The sequence below is a fragment of the Puma concolor genome, chromosome B4 (genome assembly GCF_028749965.1).
Source record: "Puma concolor isolate L17-30 chromosome B4, mPumCon1.1.hap2, whole genome shotgun sequence".
In the NCBI taxonomy this organism is placed as follows: domain Eukaryota; kingdom Metazoa; phylum Chordata; class Mammalia; order Carnivora; family Felidae; genus Puma; species Puma concolor.
In genome coordinates this window covers 31,489,950-31,510,402 of record NC_141673.1, presented here as the reverse complement: position 1 = coordinate 31,510,402, position 20,453 = coordinate 31,489,950, and the positions used below count along the sequence as shown (strand labels likewise).

At 41.5% G+C, this 20,453-nt stretch overlaps 1 protein-coding gene across 4 annotated transcripts in view; it reads right to left on the bottom strand.

Annotated features, from left to right (window-relative positions):
• KITLG (KIT ligand) overlaps nt 1-19,785 on the bottom strand; it is an 86,598-nt gene extending 66,813 nt beyond the window's left edge. Inside the window, exon 1 of one of the 4 annotated variants that reach the window (XM_086712690.1) lies at nt 19,597-19,785. Coding sequence is in view for 1 of the 4 variants with exons in the window: in XM_086712689.1 (XP_086568815.1) it covers nt 19,597-19,611 (15 nt within the window). In the remaining 3 variants the exon portion in view is untranslated. The remainder of the gene's footprint in view (nt 1-19,596) is intronic. The other 3 variants (XM_086712688.1, XM_086712687.1, XM_086712689.1) reach the window with 3 other exon arrangements.
• Between the last annotated feature and the right edge of the window lie 668 nt (nt 19,786-20,453).

Here is a 20,453-nt window from a genome sequence, read left to right as displayed (position 1 = left end):
CTCCTCTACTTTCACGCTTGCTACTTACAACAGTGTGGCCCTTTGGGAATACACGACAGTACTCACTGCTTGCTTCGAATCTCTGCATACCTTTCCGTTCCATTTACAACAACATGTGAGCTGCTGACCAAGGCCTAAAAGGCTCTATTTAACATAAACTTGCCTACTTCCATGTTCCCATCTTAGCATGCCCTCTCTCCCCACCATACTCACCACAACCCCACCAGCCTCCTTTTTGTTCTGGAAACACCTGAAATGTATTCCTGCCATTAGCCCTTTGCACTCGCTGCCGTGAGCTTTCTCCTCTTGGGCTCTGCAAAGGCAAGTCCTTCTCGTCACTCAGGATTCAGTTCAAATACCACCTGCTCACAGAAACCTTCCCAAGGTGACCCGTCTTCAGCAGCTCCAAACCTCCTATCACAGTTTTATTTACACGGAATCACTTTTCATCAGAAAGTTCTCCTGCTTACCCAGTTAGTTTACTTGTTTATCACCTGTCCCTACTGACAAGCATGTCAATGGTGTGAAGATGAGAAGTCTATTGTTCTTGCTCTTCACTCTTACCTCCAGCACCTGGAGCTGCTCCTCACTCACAGCACAGGCTCCTTATGTGTGCGTTGCACACGGTGCAACCTGCTACTGAAGTATCCACAAAACGCAAACCTTCTCTTATACGGGACAGACCACGATGGTTAGAGTGCAAACGCGGGTTTACGAACTGGGGTACAGATGAAGTCTGGATAACGCAGGCTTCAATTCTCAGCAGCCAGTGTCCAGATTCACACAACTGAATTGCAACATCATCCACCAGTTTTGCTTATAATCTGTCTCTTGCAATGGGGTCTGAGCACCACCGGCCAGTATTTGCGGTGTCTCACCATTTTGTCCAGAATGGATAGAGCCGTGACGAGCACTGGGAAGCCTCTCGTGAATATTTTTTAAATGAACGAACACAGGAAGGACACACAGAAGAGTTTTGCTCATCAGTAGGCCATAAACCATTGTCCTACTTCTCACTCGAGGGTCCGGTGAGTGCTAAATCCTAATGATATGTATAAGTAATATTCCACATTCTCTTAATTATTCAAAGTGTGATATTAGCTAACTGCTTTTTGGTTTGAACTTCTAACCATTATCTCTGTACCTTTAAGTACTTTTCTAGCTCCATGAAAATAGTAAATTGGGATATAAAACCAGGGGTAGACTGTAAGCTCCATGAAGCACAGCAATGAGGTGATTTTTTTCACTACAGTATTTCTAGCCTCTAGCACAGTGCCTTACAGTAAATGCTACAGAAACAACTAATGAATAAGGAACTACTGGAAAATGCCTTTCCTGGCAGATGTGGCCAAAGCACAACATTAAGCCAAGGTGCTGACCTGCCTGTAAAATCCTCAGAATTCTTTTTTTTTTTTTTTTTAAGTTTATTTTGAGAGACAGAAAGTGTGCACATACATACAGCATAAGCAAGGGAGGGGCAGAGACAGAGAGGGAGAAAGAGAATCCTAAGCAAGCTTTGCACTGTCAGCACATGGATCCTGATGCGGGGCTCGATCCCACAAACCAGGAGATCAAGACCCAAGCCGAAATCAAGATGGATGCCCAACCGACTGAGCCATCCAGGCACCCCCCTCAGAATTCCCTTTCTAAAGAACCTAGATTAAGTATAATTTTGGAGTTACTTTCCTTTATTGACCCAACAGGAGCATATTAAAACAAAACAACAATAAAAACCCCACAGATCTGGAATGCAGACACTTTCCTATGATAAGTTCAGGGGAAATCTCTGAGAATCCTACAATTCTGCACTTCATTTAGAATTCAGAATACAACAACTGTAAATTTCTCCCTGTCTCCCCAGTGAGCTGCAATCCATCAAGATTTCTCAAGCAGTCAATAAAAAAAAAAAAAAAAAAAAAAAAAAAAATTACTCATGGTGCTTCTGCACTGGGAACACTTGCAGAGACTAGGACTTCACTTGGGAGCAGATATGTTCAGAAGCAATGACACAGGTTAAGCTTTTAAATGCTAATCTTATCTCTTCCCAAAGCATGGGTTGACTTATCTCTAGGTCATCCCTGGAGACCTACTACAGCAGGCAAAAACAAGCTCTTAGAGCTATTATTATTATTATTATTATTATTATTATTGTCATCCAGACCTATTCCTAGTATGATTGAAGATATAAAAAGCTCCCTTTTCTTCAAGAGAGTAACACAGGCATACTTTACCTGCTGCCCTCTCCCTTGACTTGTATGCAAGAAATAAAACAGCATGCTGGAAAACTCATGCACCAACTCAAATGACACTCTCTGCCCCACTCCCATAGGCTTCAGTCATGCCTAACAGTAGGAAAATGCAATAGTAAGTGGTCAGCCCTTTTATTCCAATTTTTCACCGTGATATTCATGAAGTTATACTTAGCATTCTCCATGATATCACTTATGGAGGAGAAGACTCCAAATTCAGTACAGAAAGAAGACTTAACAACAGAAATTAAAAGGCCGAGCTTTTACAGTGTATCAGGATACCAGTACAGGCATCACAGGTTTTTAAAATTTTTAAAAAGATTCTGAGTTAACAGTCTTCAGAGTAAATGTAAACTATTTTGTGTTCTGAAATTCTTTCTCAAGTTGGACTTGGAAGCTTACTTGATAATATTCCCTGGTTTAAAAAAACAAAAGAAGAAGATGAAAAACGTACTCTAAAACCCTCAAGTTCTTACTCTAAGTCCGGGAGGAAAAAAACAAAAAACAAAAAACGAACTTTCTTCTTGAGTCAGGAAAGAGGGTGAGTGGGTAGCCATGCAAGATAATCCTTGGGGCGGCGGGGGGGGGGGGGGGGGGGGGGATCGAGAGTTTCTTTTCAAAGCAGCTGCTTTGCTGAGGAATTAAAGGAAGCTGGGGGGAATAAATGTAAACAGGGGACTGCCTGGGTAGCACAGAGGCTCTCTCACCATAGCTGGGAGAATGGGGATCTACTTCCTCGGGACGTGGAGAGAGGCCTGTGTGGGCAGCACCTCCAGTTAAGTGAAATTTAAAAGATATGCTTCAGCTGCTCTATGATTTAGGTGCCAAATCCGCACAGATAATTATGCACATCTATTTCATGGTTTCATTTTTGTAGGTTATCTCCTCTTCTCATTTATGGTACTTTTTGGAGCTTTCATTTTCCAATCAGGGCAGGAGGTAGACTTTGCTCTTTTTGAGGTAATAATTATTTAATATCTGAGAAGTTTTATGGGTTCCAGAAATGTTAACATTTTAGTTCTACACCCCAAATGGAGCTTACCTGATTAAGAAAAAAAGGTAGACCATGCTATAAGGTTGCCTAACTTTAAAATTTCAGAACTTTGGGGCGCCTGGGTGGCCTCAGTCAATTGAGCATCTGACTCTTGATTTCTGCTAAGGTCATGATCTCATGGTTTCTGAGTGTGAGCCCAGCATCGGGCTCCACACTGACAGCACGGAGCCTGCTTGGGATTCATTCTCTCTCTCTCTCTCTCTCTCTCTCTCTCTCTCTGCCCCTCTCACACTCTCTCTCAAAGTAAGCTTTGAAAAAAAAAGTTCAGAACTTTGAAAACTTGGCATCCAAAGAGTTTTATGAATTTTTTAAAGTATACGAATCCTATACTATATTGTTACTCTAGCACTGTATGGTAAAGCAGCATTATTACTTCCCTGAGTCACTAACATGGTGTATTCTAATCACAGATGAAACTTGAAAACATCTCTTATTAATCCTCCTCTAACCTTCTTCCTCTGCATGTAAATAGATCTTTGATCTTAGGTACTGAAACATCATTTTTTGCTAAATTCCTTAACCACATCGGTCTTAAATTCTTAAATGTCACTCAAATTGAGCCATCTAATACTTCTCATATTGTCATATTTCTGTCTCCTATCACTTTCCAGATAGCGATTATACACATCAGTATCAGAATGTATAGAACACCCTGTCTCTGTCTACTGCACTAACTATTAAGTAACAGAAACTATGAAAAGAAAATCTAAAAGGAAGCATCTTGAATGTAGGTAAGCTGTGGAGTAAGAACCTACTTTACTTACAACAATCGTATTCATTATATTATATATGATTATTAATTGTATTGTATATCAAGGAAAACACGCTATCCAGGCAATACAAGAAGATGACAAATACCAGTACAAAGCAAAGGCTTAGGAGCAAACAGATCAGGTCTGAAGACTGACTAGATAGAAGATGCGAAGTCACTTGCTCAACCTCCCCAAGCCCACATTCCTCTTCTGTCAAAAGGAACATCCACAGTACCACTCTCACAGATGGAGACAGGGGAGATAAAGCATGTATTTTTTTTTTTTTTCATCAGCAACAGTATTATGCCTCAAATCTTTTCTGGCTCTTCAACCTTCTATACATCTTAGTTAGCAACACTGATGGCACCTGATATTCGACCTATTGTATTATTTCCTTAAGGATGGCCAGTAACTTGGGGTGCCTGGGTGGCTCAGTCAGTTAAGCATTTGACTCTTGATTTCCGTTCAGTTCATGATCTCACAGTTCATGGGTTCAAGCCCTGTGTCGGGCTCCTTGCCAACGGTGCAGAGCCTGCTTGGGATTCTGTCTGCCGTTCAGTCTGCCCCTCCCCTCTTCGTGCACACGGTTTCTCATGTGTACACGCTTTCTCGCTCAAAATGAATAAACTTAAAAAAAAAAAAAAGATGGCCAGAACTTTCCCACCCTCCTCTCTGTTTTAATCCATGGTCTCCATTCTCTTCTACAAGCCCAACTGGCCCATTTCTCTCTCCAAACAGAGTTATGTTTGAACAACATACGTTTGTGTGGGCCAGTGTTATCTGCATGGTTATACGTACTTCTTACTGATACCAACGCAGAATAGTACTATTCTAAAGTGTTCTTCTTACCTCCTAACTAAATCACTCTCCTTCGTGCCAACCCATATATCAACTGAGGTCAGCAGGCATGAAAATGATAAATACCCAGATCCAAGCTCAGAATGCGGCATCTGATCAGTTTGGTTCAGAAAATCTTTACCAAGATTCTGGTGCTGGGCCACTAACTGGAGATACCAACATGAGGCAATTTAGACAGGCAGACAGGTAAGAAGATAATTTCAGTACATTGTTTTAATTCTATGATTTTTTGCTTTGGTTTTGTTTTGTTTTGTTTGAGAGTGAGATAGCATGAGTGGGGGAGGGGCAGAGAGAGACAGAGAGAGAATCCCAAGCGGGCTTTGCACTACTGGTGCAGAGCCCGATGTGGGGCTCCAACTCACGAATCGTGAGATCATGACCTGAACGGAAATCAAGAGTCGGACATTTAAACGACTGAGACACCAGGGTGCTCCTATGTGATTTTTTTTTTTTTTTTTTAATGCTATGGAAGCACAGGGTAGATCCGGGGAGTACGGATGAAGAATAAGAGCAAACAAACATCACAGAGGGCTTCTTGGAAGAGGAAGTAACTCAGAGGATGGAGAAGGGCTGACAGGGCCAGAAGACCAAGTCTGGTGTGCTAGGTGCATCACTACACCTTTATTACAGTGTCAGATGACACCATAATAAAATTTACCACTCAGGGAGCAGAGGGAATAAGCAACAGCCAACAGAGAACCCTGTATAGTGTGCTGAGGGTTTGGACTTTATCCTGCGGGTAATGAAAAGGCAGGGGAGGATTTTAAACCAGGATAGTTACACAGCGAGACTCCCTCTAATCACTCTAGATTGTGTGCACTAGACTCTTTCAAACTACAGAAATCACCATTTGTTTTGTTGGATAATGAAATGGACACCCTTGGAAAGACTAAAACATCAAGACCACATAACTGTATTCAGGACATGGATCTCCTGTGTGGGCAAATTCTTGTTCTGACATTCCTGCAGAACCCTTCAAATGTCAGGACACAAATTTTGGGGTAGAGATGCAAAACTAAGCTCCCTTGTACTCCAACTCTCCTCCTAGACCACTAACAAAAATAATATGTGACGATGTTCCATCCCATTCTCCTTTGGGTCTGAAAATAATGGACTTATACTTTTTTTCCCCCTTAACATTTAAAAGAAATTTCGCTTCTTGGTTTCACAGTCTTGGTTCAATTTTTGTTGTTGTTGTTAAATCTACTTTGAACTGAACCCAAAAATCACATCGTACATTTCTAGGTTGGTAATTTAATCACCGAGGTAGCAATGGTAAGAGATTCAGTCAAGAAACCTCTAGAAAGGCTCTTTAGATTATACAATGTCAGGAAACAGGAGCTGTTTTCTTTCACAAGTGCTTTGAACCAGTCAGCACTCCATCAAAAGGAACACAACAGTTTAATGTTCTGTCAAAGAATGGAATGCTTGTTTACCTGAAGTAACAGACTGATAAAAGTAGCTTGTTTGATTGATACAAACTTACTTGAAGATTAACCTGGACAATCAAGACCTCACACTCTAAACACAATTACCTTCAGGAAAATAGAACCTGAATTCACAAGGAAAACACTCCCAAATTATTGATCCCTACACACTTATTAAATTTAGTACTTGCAAAATAATTAAGTTAAATTAAAAAAAAACAAAAAAGCTTTGAAAGCAAAAACACACTTTGCTTAAAAGCACCTAGAATTTATTGCAGGTACTGGCTCATTTAATCCTGACAACCATCTGAGGAATTAGAACTGTTGTAAACCTTGTTTTACAAATCAGAAAATCAGAATATTGTGACTCAAGGTCATCCTTCTGAAGAGATGACTCCAGGTTTAGGAATCTCCAAAGCTATCAATACATACTACACATAAGGTTGTTTGAGGCTCATTTTTGGAAGACATTAATACAAAGCATTTGTATATTTAGAAAGTTTGCATTTTTTAATCACTCAAGAGTTAGAATAACATGACCTAGACCCCTGAGTGGAACAGCATGGTCTACAGAGCACTCACTGCTCAATTATCTCCTCTCTCTCTCTCTCTCTCTCTCTCTCTCTCTCTCTCTCTCTCACACACACACACACACACACACACACACACAGCTTGTGAGGTAGCCAAGACGTATGTCAGCATCCTTAGTTACAAAGGAGGATGTGGATCCTGAGCCAGACCCCTTACTCATCTCCAATTACCATACACAATCCCATTTCCCACATCACCCATAACCTCTGCTTTTTAACAACAACAGATTTTAAATTATTATAGCCATCACATAAATGGAACAAACCCACAGAGTACACAGTCTGGCATATACTGATCTTATCTTTGCTGGTAAAATATAGCCCCAAAGATTAGAGATACCACTTATCAAACATCGGTTTCGCATCAGCCAACTTCCATAGATTATGTCATTTAATCTTCGTATTCTTCCAATTGTGTACTATTACCTATATTAACCCATTATACACATGAGAACATCAAGGCCTAGAGAAAGAATGTTAACAACATGCACACGGTCTTGGTGAGTAACAGAGCTAGGACTTGGGCCTCCTTCTAACCCCAAAGTCCATTCTCCTTCAAGTGTCTTTGAGGCCAATGAGTCAAGCACTTTCCACAAACATATAATTTTGTGTTTAACAGTATAGTAGGAAAATATGTGTTAAGCCTGACAATTATTTTTTATAGTAGTGTAATTCCATGAGTGACAATCACAAAGCAGGTACATAACATACTCTTTCTCGGTTAAAAAAAAAAAGGTGGGGGGGAAACAAGGAAAAGAAGGGGGGGTGGAGGGAGGAAAAGGGAGGAAAGAGGAAGAAAGCCTCTAAGTATTCTTATTTTATTTTATGGAGGAGGAAATTTGGGGCACCTGCTTGGCTCAGTCGGTTAAGCGTCCAACTTCAGCTCAGGTCATGATCTCGCGGTTTGTGAGTTCGAGCCCTACGTCAGGCTCTGTGCTGACAGCTCGGAGCCTGGAGCCTGCTTGGGATTCTGTGTCTCCCTCTCTCTCTGCCCCTCCCCCGCTTATGCTATCAAAAATAAATAAAATGTAAAAAAAAACTTGGTTTTTAAATGGAGGAGGAAATTCCAGGTAAGAAAAGGTTAAGCAGAGTTAAATGACTTGTATAAGATCCCTTGGCAAGCTGGAGTCAAGAGCTGGAGGGAAGGCCTAGGTCCTCTAACGCAAACGCTCTTCCCATTCTCCCTGGACAGGTGGCTGTATTTCTGTTGATGCTGAAAACGACTTCTCCTTCTGGACGGGGAAAAGTAGGAAACCACTCACCAATTCAGGGGAAGGACTCCTACTCCGTGCCTCCAGCTCCAAGCACAGAGTTTAGGAATGGAGACTCTGGTTCTGAACTGGCTGGTTCATGAAGCAGCTCTACCTCGGATTAGCTCTGTGGCCTTGGGCACACGACAGAAAGAAGTAATTGCTCCTAAACTATCTTGCGATTATAAATCATGCACATTTAGCTCTTTTTCAGTTTTTGTTAAAGTAGGGAATGAAAACAATCAAAATATTCAGGACTAAAGGGAGTCTGAAGCCTGAGTTATCTGGGTGAACTGCTTCAACTCTCCCTTTCATTCTGAAAGTCGAGACCTGACAATTAAAGTCACTTTAAGACAGAAGTCATTGACACTGATAAACTTACCACGTCTTTAATGCTCACGATAACAGCAAACATGTATTATTGCCAATGTGCCAGGCACTGGATTAAGGGCTTTTTGTGGATTTCATGTAATCTTCATTACCACCCTGGGTAAATGCACTATTGGTCCCCTTGTTTGGCAGATTGGGAAACTGAGGCTCAAGATAATGTGCTTAGCCAACCAAAGTAGGCCATCTATTTGGTGTCTGTTTGGTTCATCACACCCCTGTTCTGTTCCCTTCACCTGTACTCAAATGATTCCTTCTAGTTAACACTTTCATTTCCAATAAAGTGCTGCTAGGTCACATACTGATGCAGCTGATAAAGGTATTGTGACTGTCATATATTTAAACAATCCTAACATCAATGCAGAAAATGAATTTTTACTACTCCTGCACTTGGGCAAAGAATGACAATGCAAAGGTCACAACTTAAATGGCTGGTAGTTTTAAAAGCCAGACATAATAAGCATAAGGGCATTATTATGAAATAGTTTTCTAGTATCATCAGAACCACTTAAAACTGTCTTCAAAAATAGCATGAAAGAAGGTCAGAGCAAATTGATTAAAGTAATCCCTGAAGCCTCCCTGTTCCTCCAAGAAGTTTTTTGAAACACAATTTTAAAATATTTTAAAATCTTCCCTCTGCCAAAAAACAAAAAACAAAAACCATTTTCTTTGAAAGACACCAAGGATTTGCCAGTACTTCTTAATTCTGTAAAGTAAAAGGCATTTTTACAGTTTCTAAGGGGCCTCCCTTACAACACATGAGGGATGCATCTGATGGCTAAGGAGAGGGGGGTGGGGGCTGGGGGTGGGGGGAGAGGCTGGGGACCAAGCCGAGGCTCCTGTTGGCCTTGACAACTATTTATACTCCTGGGTCAAAAGCAGCAGGTCACTTAAGCAGAAACTCAGCCCCACCTGCTCTCAGTCTTGCCCACATTAGATTAAAAGGCATAATCTACACACACACACACACACACACACACACACACACACACACACACACAAATCCTCTGGACCACATAAGTATATATATACTTAAAATACAGGTGCATTCTACTGCAGCGGTTAGGAGGAATCTAGTCTTTGTAATTAAACAGGCTTGTCTTGCAAACCAAGCTCTTCCACTCACTTGCATTTTTTTCCTCTTAATCTTGGGCAAATTTTCTTTATCTCTCTGAACTTTAGTTTCCTCGTTTTTTCAAAAAAATATCACTATCTCCTTAAATTTTCTTCCCCCCTCCAAGAATCCAATGAGATCCACCTGTGCAGTTTGTGGCATGGTGCCTCATCCATGGTACATAATCAACACTATTAACTTACTAACTAGTCTTACTTCCATATTCTATCAGCTGCTGTCTCTCTTCTTAACCAGCTTGTCTTTTGGCCTATTTTATACAACTGTTTCCTTTCTCAGAAAGGGGAGAAAGGTAAAAGATAAAACTGGGGGGGGGGGGGGATTTTGCTGAATTTGCTAAGAGTACTTGAGTATTAAAGAAGGTAGATAATATATAAAAAAGGAATTAATCTCTAAGGATTATTGTAATTCATTTATTCATTCAAGCCCTATAGCCAAAACCAGGTATTGCTAATAATGAATTTATTTCTTATAGCATGTGGGTTTGCTGTAATGTTCTGTGATTCACTATTCTAGCGGAGAATCAGAAGATTATTTAGTAAGTACAAGTCACTGTGCCCTTAGACATGATCTCACTTAATCATTACCTCTTCAGTAGTATAATAGGCAGTATTTTAAGATTGGGAAAGTAAAGTTCAGAGAGAAACACTGAAAGTCATATAAATAATAAGTGGCAGAACCGTGCTCGCTTCGGCAGCACATATACTAAAATAATAAGTGGCAGAACCAATAACACATCTAAGCTATAACTCAATCCAATGTTTTCTATTTTCTTGCATGGTCTCCAGTTTTGGTTAGTAAATTATATTGCATATATACTGAAAATTAACGCTGTAAATGGTGAACAGAGTAACCCTTCCAATCATCAACCAAACACATGTGTTTGTATAATAGACTCAATATAGTAGTTAAAATTTGCCTTGTTAAAAAAAACAAAAAAAAATTCTTAAGAATATATCAGTACCTAACAACCTGAATCAGGTATCTATTCATTCCACAACATTTGATATATATTTATTAAGCATCTAGTATAAACCATTCGGTTAGGGAACTAGAATCACGAAATTTTTGTTGTTCAAATTAGTATCACTGGCAGATGTTTTAATATCTGAATTGCAATTGTTTTTGGATTCAATGTTTCTATAACAGAATATGCATCTTTGAGGTACTGAATTAGCCTCACGAATGCACTGTGGTTGTGCCAGCTAAATATCTTTGGGTGTTAGTGTTGGCAATCAACACTTGGAGTTGGCAGAGAAAAGACCTTATCTTAATTTCCTCATCTGTGAAATGGGATTTGGAAAAAAAAAAAAAAACAAACAGCACCTACCTCCCAGAAGAAAAATTCTATGAATTAATTAATCTTGGATCAGTGTTCTACTAAGTGTCATTTTGGCATGATCTTAGTATCAGGATGATTTGATTTTATAAAAAACAATGATGGGAGCTATTTAAAATGGCTACACATTTAAATGTCAAACATTTAACACTTAACTACAGTAAATTTCCTTTTTATTTTCCCCCAAGATGAATCATTTATGTGTGACATTTGTACAGCGGTACAAACAGTGGTCAAATCAGTTTGGGATTTAAAAGCGCATAGAATTGATCAGAAGTAAAAAAGATCTAAGTTTCAAATGAGAGAAGAAAAGCCCACTTTCTGAATGTTGTTAAGACACAGTACTTATGGCCATGGAACATTATAAACAAACACGTACTGAAGTTTAAAAACTATTTTCCTGGGCAGGGGTTAAGAAATAAAAAGTTTTAAAAATGAAAAAAACAAGCCTGTTACAATTGTTGTGAAGACAAGGATTATATAAACCCTATTTTGCAGCTCTGTGCTTTTCTACATAGAATTTATTTCATCTAATATTAAACACATTATGCTAATGACCTCCTGTTCATTTTTCATGAATGTTTTCTAGCTCCTCTTTCATCCTTGGCATTTTGGTATCCACTTTGGACCACCTGGAGGCCACTCCCCTGTACTGTGATAATTTATCTAACAAACAATAGAATAACATGTGTTAGGCCTCTGCATAATGGAACACATCAGAGATGTCTGGGCAGGGCCAGAAAAATAAAGCAGTTTTCTAAAATCACCAGAAGACCAACTAAAGCAATCACAGGAGGTTTTAGTTGGTCATGAAAAACGTAAATCCCTAATGTGTTGACTGTTTCAGAAGCGTTAAATTGCAGGTTTACACAGAACCATAAATAATGATGTGTGACTGCCAAGGTTTGTTTCGCAATCCTTGGGTTTTCAAAATCACATTTCATATGAAACCTCTCCACCCTGCCCCCCATCTGAAGTTCCGCAGTGAATATAAATTTTGAGGGCCATCCTTATGGACAGCACATCCCAGGAGGGGGTTCAAGACCTTTATAACACAACCCGCTTTCTCTGCAACACTCTTCTTGGAAATCAAGGAATCTGTGTTTTCACAAGGCAGTTGCCTGGGAGGGCATTAGAAAGGGTCCCCCAAGGAAACAGTGGAAAACTCAGCAGAAGAGAGACCCTCACAATAGACAGCTACTATTAAATGGTCATTTCTATCAGTGCCCTGGTTTACAACCATTCAAATGCGTGCATTAAGGAGAAACAAGCCAATTAGGAGAGGAGTTTTGGTCCTGGAGTTTAGTCAAGGCACTTCAATGGAAAGGTCACTGGCTTCAGAGATTTTATGTCAAGGTGAAAAAGAGGCGAAAGTTCTCAGCACCCACAGGGCGTTTGTTCAGAAGATAAACTTCTGCTCCTCAAAGAGCAACAGCATGTGTATAGTATACAAGACAAACACAAGGCCCTGCTCTGGGCTGTGCTCTTTCCTCCCAGGTCCACAGGGGAGGCCTATTATGCAGTGGGGATGCCCTTTCCTCAAAGGTGAAACAGAAGGAGGCTTGCTTTTTCAAGTGAGCACTGATGGTGGGTTTGCTCTTGCTCTCGCCCTTTACGCCCTTTTCCACGGGAGCAAGGCATTCTTTGCAAGGCAACTGCGGGATTTTTGAGCTGCCATCTATGCACCAGGAACACAGAAAAGGCACCCTAACTGCCCCTGTTAAGACCACATTCTAATCCACGGTATTCAAGGCCTCAAGGCAACCTGCAAAGTCAAGTACTGAATTCCTGCATCCAGGTAACTGCTAGTTTAACTGTCTGGATCACTCAATTTTGACTTTGTTTTCATGGGTAGCACATTTGACTCTGCGGGCGTTTTGAGAAGAGCATTACCATCATTGTCTCGGCTCTATTTTCTGAGGCATCCACATTCTCTTGCTGGAGGAGAGGTCCAACTGACCTTTGACTAAGAATGTGGTCAACAAGAAGAATAGGAGAATTCATGCCAACAATAAGAAAAAAAGACAGTCATGGCTTCTGACTGCTAAGGAAAACCGACTGCCTGTTACTGGGCTTGCCCCAACTCTCAGCTAGCATCAGTCCTTAAGGAAAGCTAAGGAAAGGAGATAGGTGAGAGGTGTTCCAGAAACTGAGACCACATTAGAACTGCAAAAAAGCCAGGGCAAGGAGAGACTCTGCCACTGCAAGTGGCAAGTGTCCTAAGTGTTATCCGCAGGAAAGGTCTCTTCCCTGCGGCAAAAGGGTTGTTCCCTCTTTTTTCCAGCTTCAGTGCCTCCAGCTACAGGTCTCCACTTCATGATCTTCCCAGGATTAACTCTGAGTGAGATGCACAGATACTACTACCACTCAGAGACTTGCCCGTGACTTGCCCATGATTTGCCAATGACTTGCCCCTGACTTGCCCAAGACTTGCCCAAGACTACGAAGATTCAGTGATGGGCAGTGGAGCAAGCGTGAACATTGGACCCATTCCTCGGATTCTGCCCACTAAATGCTCCTTCTACTCCACTCCCTGCACACAGATGTGGGGGGCTGCAGAGGCAGCAAAGAGAAGCAAATAAATACTGGGAGGCCTTCATTACCTTTTGTAAATTTACCTCTTCTGGCTGTCTGACCTTGCCTTAGGATTCTTCTTCACTTGGAGAATTTAAAGATTAGAAGCGAAAAAAAACCCCGTCAACTGTGGATATTGCTAAAACAGGAAAAGCGTAAATACCATTATTATTATTATTATTATAGAGAAATTGCATGTAGTAGGTGAAATGGCTAAAAGTAGGACAGTCTATACTTAAACCTTCATTTCTCCCCATTGGCTAGTTCATGATCATAAACCAATGGTTATAATTTGTATTCACACCAAACCAAAGCAATGGTTACATAAATCTCAGAATCAAAGCTCAAAAGTCATGTGGTTCAAACCTTTATTTTACTAGGATCTTAGAAATAGAGAATTTTAGAACTAGAAGGCACTTAGAAATCACCTAGTCCTGGACACCTGGGTGGCTTAGTCGGTTAAGCCTCTGACTCTTGATTTCATCTCAGATCATCATCTCTTGGTTCATGGGTTTGAGCCCCATATCCTGCTCTGCACTGACAGTGTGGAGCGTCCTTGGGATTCTCAGCCTTTCCCTCTCTGCCCCTCCCGTGCTCATGCTTTCGCTCTCAAAACAAAAAATAAAAATAAATAAACTTAAAAACAAATCACCTAGTCCTACTTTCTCACTTTACAGTTGAGGAAATCAAGGTTCAAAGAGACTAAAATACCTTCCCAAAGCCATACAACTTCTATCTGGGCTAATAAGAGAACTCTATCCCCTAATATCCAAGTCAATGTGGCAGCCTAGAAACATAGTAAAATGTAGCCAAAAGAGAAAGAGAGCTACATAAAGAACAGTCTTTCTTTAGATGACACACATTGTGATTTTAAAAAAAGAACCATGAGGCCTAATTATAAGAAAATCACCACCCCCGCCCATCTCCTTTTTTTTCTGCCCAGAAGGAAATAGGTAGAGATGAAATGACAGTTTCTCAATCTCCTGGCCCTTGTAAACAGTTTTTAGTATACCCATAATTAAGTGAAAAGGCAAAAACATCTTGTTGCATCTACAAATTAGTAAGGGTATAGTCAATGGTTTCTATGAGACAAAGTCTACACAAAATAACTGAAAACAGCATTTATTATAAAAGCATCCCAGTGTTCCCTCCATTTGTTTTATAAATTGGTCTAACTACGCAGGTGACAAACACCAAAAAAGGGTCTCCTGCAGCTGCTCATGATTCATGTAGTAGAAAACAAAGATAAAAGATCATTCCTCAGATTTATATCCAAATGCTTTACACCCTTATTTACAAAAGGGAACATTAAGGTAATCGAGAAAAGGGGGAGGGGGGAAGTCTCAAAAACTTGCATAATGGAAAAAAAAAAAAAGTCACTGCATGTTGCCCGGTAAAGACATTCTGCAGAAATGAATGCATGGCCTCCCTCAGGAGAGCAAGTGCAAGAAAGAACATCAAGGATAGGAAGCTGACCAAGTATATTCAGTCTACAGTAAACTCTCAGAATCCTACCAGGGGAACTCAGAAAGTAAGTGAAATATGGATATGAATCAGATATGGTAATAATACTTCCAGTTTCTATTTTTATTTTCAATTCTAATTCCCTCATTCAGGTTTACCTTTAAAAGAAACAATTTATTTTTATTTCTTTTAATGTTTATGGCTTTACTCTTGGGAAAGAGAGAGAGAGAGGAGAGAGAGAGAACGCACAGCAGAAGAGGGACAGAGAGGGAGACACAGAATCTAAAGCAGGCTCCAGGCTCTGAACTGTCAGCTCAGAGCCCAACGTGGGCAGGGCTCGAACTCACAGACTGCAAGATCATGCCCTGGGCTGAAGTTGGATGCTTAACTGACTGAGCCACCCAGGTAGCCCTAAAGAAAAATTCCAAAGAATTTAACATCTCTCATGCCACATAGAGCCTCCGTCTTCACACATTCCTATTTGAGGTGTATTAATTACAGTCTATAAAAATATAACCATGTATAATGAGAGGCACTGAATCCACAGATCTAAATTTATAAAATTTTGGTCTGTCTGCTTTGTTGGGTAAGCATCATTTAGCTGCAATAGCCAGTTTTTCTTTGGTTTTTAAGTTGCCAGCAAGGCAATTCTCTTCTGGGGGATAATAAATTCTGACTGTAACTATAGGAAGTCACAGTACTGGGATAAAGACCTATAAAAATTTTTGTTTAGCCCTTTACAATGATCAGGAAAAGAATCTTTATAACTAGTTTATCATCATACAGATTATAAAACAGAAATCCTAAGAAGTTTAACCATTTGCCTAAAGTCATTTGTCTTACCAGTGGTAAAACAGAAATCAGAGTTTAAGTCTTCAAAAGCAAGATCCTAGGATCTTTCCATTATAATTGAGGCACTCCCCAGACATGGATGGAGGAGGCACTCCCCAGACATGGATGGAGAAGGCACATGCAGTGGGGTTCAATGGACCACGCAATAAAATATCCTCCAATATTTAGACTAGCTATTTGGGCAGGGATTTTTTTTTTTCTCCAATGTTATTTATGGTGATGGAAGAATTTCAATCACTTATCATTAAAGAAAAAATGTGACTCACAATTGCTATCTTCAAATCAGTAGTTAGACATAAAATTTAGCAATTTTAATTGGTTTGGCTCAGGCCTTCAGATTTCCATATGGTCTCTTTCCTTGTTTTATGTTAAATGTAATTGACTTAGCACTTGACTTTTAAAGTCTTGGCAGAATCTATCAATTAAAAGCTATCTAAATTAGAATTATTCAAAGCACACAATCCAAATTGAGCGATTTTAAAGACAAAATTTTAAAATGCTCTCTTCATAAATGTTATTTTCTATAAACTTGCATTATCACCCAGATGCAAACTTCATACAAACAAAAGAGGATTATTTTCTTTGGAATAACATAAGCTAACAAGAATTCTATTTGTTTCTTTTCAGAGAACTAACATGTGCCTAAAATGGCCTTTCTACACTGTTTGCAAGATGAATTTTTCCTATGTTATGATTTCTAAAACTGACAGCAGTCATAAAAACTCTCACAAACCATCTCAAAACTAAAATACAAGTACAACGTCGATAAACATGGCACCAGGCCCATTAAACTGACAGCACTCTTCTAATTGGTCTTATCAAATATGCTGCACAATTGTTACTTAATACACCAGTATAACAGAGCATTACATTGAAAAAAAATGATTACACATTGAAATAGATGTTCTTTCTAAGCCAGAGGCACAATTCTCTTCAGAAACTGTAAAAACCACACAAATACAATCAGAAATAGGAAAAATGCAAAGTGCATTCATTTCTATAGGCTGATTGAATTTGTTACAATTGTTCCTAAGGACTACTGCCCGTGTAATTATTTTCCAAATACTAAAGTCTTATCACACATGCTAAATGACAGAATAATTTATCAAACCCCAAGTGGTTGTTGATGGAATTTCCACACTTATTTGGTTTGAGTGAAAAGCCAGAATGCCTGGTGTCCCTGGGATTCTTGGAGAGCTTGTAATTCAAGTTAAAACTATTACAATTAATAAGTTATCATTTTAGGTATTGGGTAATGGAACCATATAGAACCATATGCCTTAGAACTCTGGTATCGATGCCATCTTTATAAATGATCATTTAAACTGTTAAGCATTAATAGATATTCCTCCCTGGCAAGAACATTAGATGCAGAACAAATGACCTTACATATTAATGTCTAATTTCCTTATACTATTCTCCATCCTCATACAGTTGCACAGAAAACTTCTAACTTTTGGATTAGGAAATTTAACAACATGAAGGAGAATCTAATTCCCCTCCCCCATTTCCACGGATTATTTTATCAATTTCCTGCTATTTCCAAGTGTCTTCTTTTTTTAGTGGCAAGAATGTGGAATTGCTAGAAGTATCCTTAAAGGAAACCTTGAAGGTCATCAAATCCCTGGCAATGAATGCCTTCATTCAACAAAGGGCACTGCCCTCCTTTGCCTGCAAACCCTTTAACATCAGCAAGATCCCCAGAGGGCTTGCACTTTAACTTGGTTGGAGCAGGTCACATTTCTAAAATATTTAGCCCTCTCAAATGTCCCTGGTCGGCAGCACTGAGTCACTGACGCCACAGCGTTTCAGCCTAGATCGACCTCTTTCAGGTTTTCAATGGAATTATTCCATGTAATCCGATTTACACAGCCATTTAATCAAAGTGAGAAAGGAGATTACAGAGCTCACGTTTGTTTTGCAAAGCAAGGGTGCAAGGATCATCAATCCTACTGACTCTCAAAGTGACAGGATAGTACATCCTCCCCCTTTGGAGTGTTGGTCATTAACCTGATCTGTCTCCTGTGTTGTTTAAATAGGAAAGTTTAGGTTTTTTTTTTTTTTTTTTCCTTTCTGAACTAGAAGGTAACGGTTTCTCCACCAGATCCCACCACTACTATCCATCTGAAGAGATGCTACTATAACAAGGAATTGGTCCTCACCCCCCCGTCCCCCCCCCCACCGCCCTTACATTCCACAAAGCAGAAGGCTTGTACAAGTCAAATAATTACATTATAACTTTTGTTGTCAGTCTTTAATATTTGCATTTCAACATCACAGTGTGCAGATCTCAGGTGTGGCGGCGTTCAATGCTCTGCCTATGAACCTGCTTTCGAGAGGAACCCGCGCTCCGCTTAGTCTTGGGCGGCTGCCCTGGAGACTGCACAAACCTCCTTTCTGCCAGGCAGCATCCCTTCCCCCCGCCCCCTGCCGACCTTTCCACACCTGTGCACTAAGCTCAATTCTTCCTACTTCCTTCTGAATGTGTACATTTCCCAGGCCTACATATCAATATAAAGTAGGATACAAAGCAACTCATTCAGTAAAGCATTTTCTGCTCACGGATGTCTTCATTCTAAACTGAGGATGTGGACAAATTCTCAATTTCCTTTTTTTCCCCACCACTTCCACCCCTTGGACACATTTCAGATAGTGCAGTCTCTGAGAGATCCTCTTGGGGGTGAAAGGGCAGTTTTACCCAACTCGCAGCAGTTACGCAGATAGATTCCTGCGAGGAAAGGAAAGGAAAGGACCTCGGCAGTCCTTTCCAAACGATAAGTCAAATATTTGCTTCAAGGGAAAAAAAAAAAAAGTCTAATTGTACCCCTGGGCGGTGCTTTACCCACAGTGTTTATGTATAATGCACAATTGAGCAGCACTGGGAATTACCTCAATAACTATCATTAGAGGTGCCTATTAAAAACAAAACAAACGAACAAAACAAAAACAAAAACAAAAACAAAACAAAAAACCCTTCTCCTCTGTAATGGAAGAAGGTGGGTGCAGTGTGGTGGTATTACCCCATCTGTGGCTCTCTGGAAACTCACCCAGAGCCGCAAACCTGGAAACGCCTCGCAGAGCGAAGTTTCCCGGGCTGGCCGGGCAGGGCAGGTTCTCCGCCCCGCCGAGCGCAGCTGCTAAGGAGCTCCCGTTGGCTTCGCTCCCGCGGCTGCACCCGAGTCCACACGAGCCCCACGCCCACTTGGGGGGCTGCACAAAAACCTGGGTTCGAGAGCGAGCGTGGTGCGCTGGGAGCTGTTTTGCAATCTCCCGGAATCCACGGGAAAACATCTCCCGTGCAAAGAAATGCCTTCTCGTGATAACTTAAAAAAAAAAAAAAAAACAAAACAAAACCTCTCCGGCCAAAGAGCAGAGCCTTCCATTTTACAGGAACTGCCTTTCCCGACTGACAGCTCCAAACTTAACGGCTGCGGCTCCCAACTTGACACCAGCTCTCTCTCATCGTTCCCACTCCTCCTCTCTCTGGCTCACCCGCCACAGCCGCTCGGACGTGCACGCCACGCCCGCCTCCCTCGCACCCTCCTGGCTCGTGCGGCGGGCAGAGCCCCACTCGCCCCGGCAGCCGGTGCCGAGACAAGCCGGCCTCCCGCGAGCTCCGGGAGCGATTTCCTGGGAGACCCAGCGAGCTCCCGGCGCGCCCTACTCACTTGTGTCTTCTTCATAAGGAAAGGCAGCGCTGTGATCCAGTCCAGGCAGCGGTGTGGCGACTCCGTTTAGATGTTCTGGAGCTCCAGCATATTGCACGAGCAGCGGCTGCAGATAGTCCACGCATTGGGTAGCCCGAGCGCAGCGCCCTCTCCCCGGCCCGTGCTTTCCCGCAGCGATCCCAGTCCCGGCGCAAGGCGGCGAGTGAAGCCCCAGCCGGCGCGCCGCCAGCACTTTTATACAGGTCCCTCCCGCCGGCCTCGGACACGCCTCCTTCCCTTCCGGAGCCCCGGGGAAGCAAGACGGGGCAGGGGCGCGGCGGGGAGACCCGGGAGGGAGGCCGGAGCGCAGCGAATGCCCCCGAAGTTGAACAAATCAGGCCAGGCGCTTCCCCTGGCGTGGCAGCCGCGGGCGCACACCAAAGGGAAGCCGCGAAGGCGCTTCCCTCCGCGAGCTTAACAAACTGCAGCCGCCGCTCGCGCCGCGTGCCTGGCGCGGCGAGTCCCAGCTCGGCCTCTCAGCTCCGCCGGGGCTCACCTGGCACCGCCCGGGGATAGACGCGCGCTGGAGAGAGCTGGGAGGCCCCCTTTTACACAGGCGGTTCGAGAGGAGTTCGCTGGGTGCCTAGCAAAGAATTCACCCCCCTCCCCGCCCCGCCTTAGGGAAATTTAAAAAAAGCTTAATTGGGATCTGTAGCAGGCCATTGTCTTACCTTCTATTTGCTTTAACAATTTCTTCAGTGAATGAATGAATATTTATAATTAAAAAAAAATTTGTTGACTCAGGGTTAAGTATTGCTAAGGGAGATGCTATTTTCAGGATGGTTTGCTGTTGTTTCTTTAGAAATCAAAAAAATAAA